Genomic DNA, 6,259 nt, shown 5'->3' with positions numbered 1-6,259 from the left:
TGCGAGAAGCAGAGGAGAGAGGGCTGACCAGGCAAATATTGGTAACTATCTAAAAAACAGAGAGATTATAGTTCACAATAGGAACGAGAAAATAAGAAAGAAAGTCTATACCGGAGTTCCGCAGAGGTCTATCCTTGGACCACTCCTGTGAAATATGGTTTACACTGTGCCAAATACAAAAACATAAGGACTTGATGGCGGTAGCCTTCGTCGACGATCTCGTACTTATAATGGTGGTAAGAAAACAGGAGGAGATTGAGTAAAGAGTAAAAGAAGCCATGAGAGTGGTGGGTGGATGGTGCTCCGATACTGGATTAAAGCTGGTTCAGGAGAAGACGGGAGTGATACTCCTTACGAGAAAGGGAATATAAAAAAGAATGGAGATCAATATCGGGGAGTTACTACTAAAAACTAAACAGGATATTAAATATCTAGAGGTTCATGTAGGCAATAGCAGAAGATTTATCCACAATCTGGAAAGAGTCTGCGGTAAGGCTGATGCTCCTGTACGCTACACCAGAATGGGCCAAAGCCCTAACGATACATAGAAATAAAAATATTTTGAAGAGAGCCCAAAGATCAGCATTAATAAGAACGTCCACCGCATATAGGACAGTCTCCCATGCAATGCTGTGAGAACAGCAAGAACAGTGTAATACACGCCCGAGAGCCAGGGGTACGGTTAGCTTATGAAAAGTAACAAAAGAGCGATACAACAGATGGGGGAAAGATGGATAGTAAACTTCAGGGATAGTAAAAGGACCATCGACCATTATACTATGCAGATCTTGAGTGGGCATGGTATATTTAATGTATATAGGAAAACTATTAGGAAGGAGACCTACTCAAGATGCTGGGACTGTAATGAGGAGGGGGATGACGCGGAGCATGTCTTATTGAAATGCCCTAGATGGATAAATCCTAATGGAATGTAATAGAAAACAAAGTAGGAGAGACACTAACAACTGCCGTTGTGGAAGTGGTTGCCAACGAAGAGAAATATTGGAAGGAGTTCCAAGATCTCTGTTATAAGATAATGAAGGCGAGGCAAAGCAAGGAGAAAGAGATCGAAGGAAGGGGAAGAAGAAGAAGAGATTGAACAGGGTGCATAATGAGACCAACCCGAAGTAATGCCGTGAGATAGTGCTGGGTTGCTTACACAGTACCAATGAAGAGGAGAATGAGGAGGGGTTTCTAGTGGGTAGAGGCGTTTACATCTTGTCAAGCCCCACATAGCCCGGAGGCACTAACGTGCCCCCCGGGTATACGTAATTGCATTTTCCCCTCTCCAAAAAAAGGTATATATGTATATAATCTTTTATAACATATCATTTCAAATTCTTTTTCTCTTCTATTAGGCAACAAGGAAGTTATTAACACTCATCATTGGACACCCTGGGATATTGTAAAATATCGCAAGACATCATGTAATGTGTAAGCATGTAAGTTAGTTGCTTTTCTTTCTCTTTTCATGACCTTAAATTGTCTGTTTAAGTTATTTATAGATTGTGTTGCTATTTTCTGAGTAGTATGTATATATAAGTATAAAATTCAGTACTTCCTTTGCGATTATAAAATATCCTTTCCATATTTTATTTGTAATTTCTTAGAAGACCTTAGCTTTAATTTTAATTCAAACCGTTACTATATCGAATCGATAAAGTCGCATGTGACACAAAAATGGTAAGGACGTCAAGTGACCTCCAGGACGAGGAACGCGAAAAACTATTGCATGTCTTGTCTTTTCTACTCTTCGCCTGTAATGTTAAGCACGTGTTGCCGGTATCTCATCGGCGAGGAGTTAATGCGCATATGCTTGTAGAGATTTTCTTAATCTTAATCAAGCAGTTTGTATAGCTTGATACCAGTGTTTGATATTTGGACTCTCTTTGTATTAAGAAATATCGGCAGTTTACTGACGTAAACAACACTGACGTTTTAATTATAAAATACAAGCGATGGATCATTTTACTACACGAAGTGCAAAGAATCGTATGTATTACATACTAAATATCATATTTATGATATTTCAAATAAGCTTTGATAATTTTGTGTCATTTATGTCATTAAGCATACCTAAACTTACGTAAATTCAATATACTTAAAAGTTAAAAATGTCATAATATGGATCAGTAGTAATAAATTATTATTCTAGATTCAACTCAAATAAAAACTAAGACTAAAACAGAAAAAAGGAAAATGTTTCCTAAAGAAAATGTGTATCATAATTTACAGTATATGAAGAAAGAATTAATTATTTCTTTGTATAATACATCTTCATGTTTACCAAGCTATAAAAGTTATACAAGTTTGAAAGATTGTCTTTTCAACAAGGCTGAGACTGGAAAAGAAATATATCAGTTTATTGTAGAAAGAACTATGAAAAATAATATTGTTGCTGATTATGAAGGTTCTATTCCACTTGTTTCTCCGCTTTTAGAGCAATTTAAAAAGAGACATACAAAATTCCATTATTTTAGTGTTCTGAAGCATTTAACCCAGAAACAAGAATCTAGTGAAGTAAAGTCAGAATGCGAATATCAGGTTAACAAGAAGCAATTAAAGTTATTTTTTGATCTTATATTTTCTAAAGTAATTCCTCTGGACCTGTTTGGAAAGTTACGGAATTTAAAAAAAATAAAACTAGCTATGTTTCACTTATTGGACACACCATGCTTTAAATCATTTAATTTGACACCTTTTATTAAAAAATTAGATGTACGTAACAGCATCCTTTTAATAAAATTAATTACATTCAATGAATTTGCAGTATGAAAATATACTTATGTTTTAGATTTCTAGTATTACATGGCTGCAAGATATTAAAACTACTAGGACACAATGGTGCATTATAGCAAAACTTGTAAAATGGCTTTTTGTCGGATTTCTTTTGAAGATATTGTACACATATTTTCATATGACATTGGCTTCCAAAAATAATGAAAGATTATATATTATGCGTTCAACTTGGAACTCGATTCAAAGGAAATTTATTAAGAAAGGAAAACGTTCAAATACCTTGCAACCTGATATTAACTGTAAGGAATGGAAGCCACCAATAGGCAGATATATATTAATTCCTAAAAATTCTGATGTGCGACCTATATTTAAGCCAGAGTACGTTAAACCAAGGTATGTAATCAAATTGTATTTAAACATGAGTATGTTGTTTCATATTCTAGAGAGAATATTGATTAAAAAATTATGTTCTAGATATTATACCATTGACCATAAAAATCCTGAGACAAATCATTTGAATCTAATATTTAAATTTTTAAAACAATTGCATACTACAATATATGGAAACACTAATTTTGGAAACGAATGGGAATCAATTGTTCATCATAAACATAATGAAGGAGCAACACATTTATATTTTGTGTCTTGTGATGTAACAAATGCTTTTGGTTCTATAATACAAGGTATAATTATTCTCAATTTTAAATATTTGATATATTTACTAATAGGTGCTAACATTTTTATTTTATACTATAGAGGAATTATATAACATTATACAATCACTCTGTAAAGATCTTCCTGAAAATTTGATACTCAAGTATTATGCAGTTAAAAGTAAAAAATTTGTGGAGGAGATTGTATGTTATAAACAATATTTCTCTGATCCAAATTTATTATTACCTTTAGCACCTGGTACATTATATTCAAATACAAATATGAGATGGCAACAAGTAAAAAAAAAATGGCTACTAGAAAAAATTTCACAAGTTATTTTTCAACAAAGAGTATGAAAAACAAAATTTTATGAAAATTATGTAATTAAAATACTATAAATACTATTTAAAATTGATGTTTGAACCTACAAAACATAATATTTTGATTTATAGGTAAAAATAAATGAGGAGGTTCATGTTATAACAAAAGGAGTTGTTCAAGGTGCAATTACATCATCAGTTTTATCAGATATATATTATAATTTTATATTACATAAAGCAATGTCAACATATTTAACAACTGGAAAAATTATAAAATATGTAGATGACATTTTATATGTCACTGAAAGTGAAAGTGTTGCAAGACAGTAAGATACAAAATCACTTAATAAGTTCATAATTAAAAAGTTCAAAAAAATATATTTTATTAATCATTTTATTTTGTGGAATAGATTTTTACAACTTACAAAAGAAGGAATTCCACAGTATAATTGTTACTTTAAACCATCAAAGACTCGTACTAATGTTGTGGCTTGTGATGGAAACATAGCTGTGGACAATATTACTTACATTGGCTATGAAATTAATTGTACTACTTTAGAAGTAGAATATAAACATTCACATACCAATTTCAGTCATACAATAAAAGTTTCTAAAAAGGATGATTTACCTCCTCTAGTGTAAGTAATTGTGTAAACACACATATATTATGAATATTATGATAAAAAATATACTACTACATACAATATATGTATATTTTGTAGTAGTATTTCATAGAGATTTTAACTATAAATTTTTTTTTAGATATTTAAGAAAGCGGTTAAGTAATATAGGACGTTTGAAATTATCAAAATTTATTTTGAACAGAACAATTAATTCTGAAAACACTATAATGAGAATTATAAAACGAGCATGCTTATTACAGGCAGAATATACTCGCATTTTGATAAAAGAGTTATTTGATAATGAGCCAAGAAATATCCAAGGTATACTTTTAGTTATGCAAAATATTGATAAACGAATTGCAAGACACATTATAAAAACATCTTTAATAGGTAAGATATATTACCTATATTATTAATTATTATGCGATGTTAAGAAATATTATTATCTATAGTTACTCACATAACCGAGCAAACACTATAAAACAGAATAAGGTTTTAAAAATTGGAACAAATGTCTTGAGTTTTTTTGAAAATTTAGGAAGAATAGTCTACTAGATGACGTATGAAGAAAGTTTTGAAAACAATGCGATTGGTCGGAATCGCGAAGAAAATAGTAAAGATCTCTTTTTGCAAATTTTGTATCTGAACCTGTAATGAAATTTAAACCATACGTTAGTCATATACATGTTAAATATATAATCGCAATCGATTACGGTTACGCCTTTAAATGTCTTAATTTTCTTCTCTATGATTTGTACGAGGTAAGCTGCTGCCTATCTACCGTTTGATCCCTGTGTACCCCGCTGTTTAGGTTAACCTACTTTCGTTCGTGTAAGGAGGTTTGCTCATGTACAGGGATATTTCGGCCAATTGTTAATTGCCAGTAACTAATAAAAAACAAAACTGATAACGCAATTTTTTTGTTCTAGATTTGCATCTTATTTCAGCTTCAAGAATCATCCCTTAAAATCTTTACAACTACAGCCGAACATATTAGCCATACGTATACACGTACAATTGACATAAATTTAAAAAATCTGTAGTTTAAATATTCATTACAATTATTTGGCTACCTCTACTTTGTACTTTGCGATTCTGACTGATTGCAATTTTTTTAAAATCTTTTTACGCGTCATCTAGTAAACTATTCCTCCTAATTTTTCAAAGAAGCTCAAGTTGTTTGGTCCAATGTCCAAAACGTTATTCTGTTTGATAGAGTGTTTGATCGGTTATGTAAGTAACTGTACATAAATATCAATGTTTATTTTAGGTGAGATAGAAACAATAGATAAATTAAGTTTCAACAAATGGAATCGCAAAATTTTACACATCTTATGGATGTCTTATAAAACAGTCTTTATGAAGGACAAAATTTTACAACCAAAATTTATTAGATACTTTTCACAACGTAAAAAGATACGAATAAACAAATCTCATAAATTATAGTATTATTCCAATATATTTATATATTCTATATTTCTATTTTTATAAAATTATATGTACAGTATTAAATATATGAATTTACGAAATATATTAAATATATTAAACAATTACTATCCAGAATCATCCGTAAATTAGGCAGCAGGATGCATATGAAAATTTATACGCTCCCGTCGATTCTTGCGTACATCGCGTCTGCATAGGTCCAGCTCTAGAGTATCGATTTGCTATCTATGACAATGTTACATAAATTTTAAGGGTTGGTTGATGAAATAAAATAGCTGAGTCGTAACACAACTATTAACTTTGTTTTAATTGAACTTTATTATGAATTCAGTAAGCACAATGTAATACACACTGAATTAACATAAATCACAATTCACTCCAACCACGTTATGTAACACTTAGTACGCGACTGTTAGGAGGGTAGAGACCGATAAAGATATGTTGACTATTCTAAGGATACAGAATAAGTAAGTCTTA

General features: G+C 31.0%; 1 protein-coding gene across 2 annotated transcripts; it reads left to right on the top strand.

Moving 5' to 3' along the window:
• Positions 1-1,522: 1,522 nt before the first annotated feature.
• Tert (telomerase reverse transcriptase) lies at positions 1,523-5,877 on the top strand. Of its 2 annotated transcripts, none has more exons than XM_069130656.1 (9): positions 1,523-1,992; positions 2,156-2,718; positions 2,795-3,132; positions 3,214-3,422; positions 3,496-3,743; positions 3,846-4,039; positions 4,124-4,351; positions 4,476-4,726; positions 5,607-5,877. In XM_069130656.1, the coding sequence occupies exons 1-9, from the start codon at positions 1,959-1,961 to the stop codon at positions 5,780-5,782; spliced, it is 2,241 nt and encodes a 746-aa protein (XP_068986757.1). In that variant the 5' UTR covers positions 1,523-1,958; the 3' UTR covers positions 5,783-5,877. The 2 variants fall into 2 exon arrangements, with proteins under 2 accessions (XP_068986757.1, XP_068986758.1); XM_069130657.1 differs by lacking the exon at positions 1,523-1,992 and having other exon boundaries at positions 2,276-2,410; positions 2,481-2,718; positions 5,607-5,872.
• The last annotated feature ends 382 nt before the right edge of the window (positions 5,878-6,259 follow it).

Source organism: Bombus flavifrons, chromosome 17, assembly GCF_040668555.2.
Source record: "Bombus flavifrons isolate JBK064 chromosome 17, iyBomFlav1_principal, whole genome shotgun sequence".
Classification (NCBI taxonomy): Eukaryota; Metazoa; Arthropoda; class Insecta; order Hymenoptera; family Apidae; genus Bombus; species Bombus flavifrons.
The sequence above is the reverse complement of the archived record's forward strand: the minus strand, read 5'-3'. Positions and strand labels throughout refer to the sequence as shown.

Coding starts and splice junctions, on each gene's coding strand:
- Tert (XM_069130656.1), top strand. CDS start 1,959: ATGGATCATTTTACTACACGAAGTGCAAAGAATC. Junction 2,719..2,794: donor CTTTTATTAAAAAATTAGAT/GTACGTAACAGC, acceptor CTTATGTTTTAG/ATTTCTAGTATTACATGGCT. Junction 4,727..5,606: donor TATAAAAACATCTTTAATAG/GTAAGATATATT, acceptor TGTTTATTTTAG/GTGAGATAGAAACAATAGAT.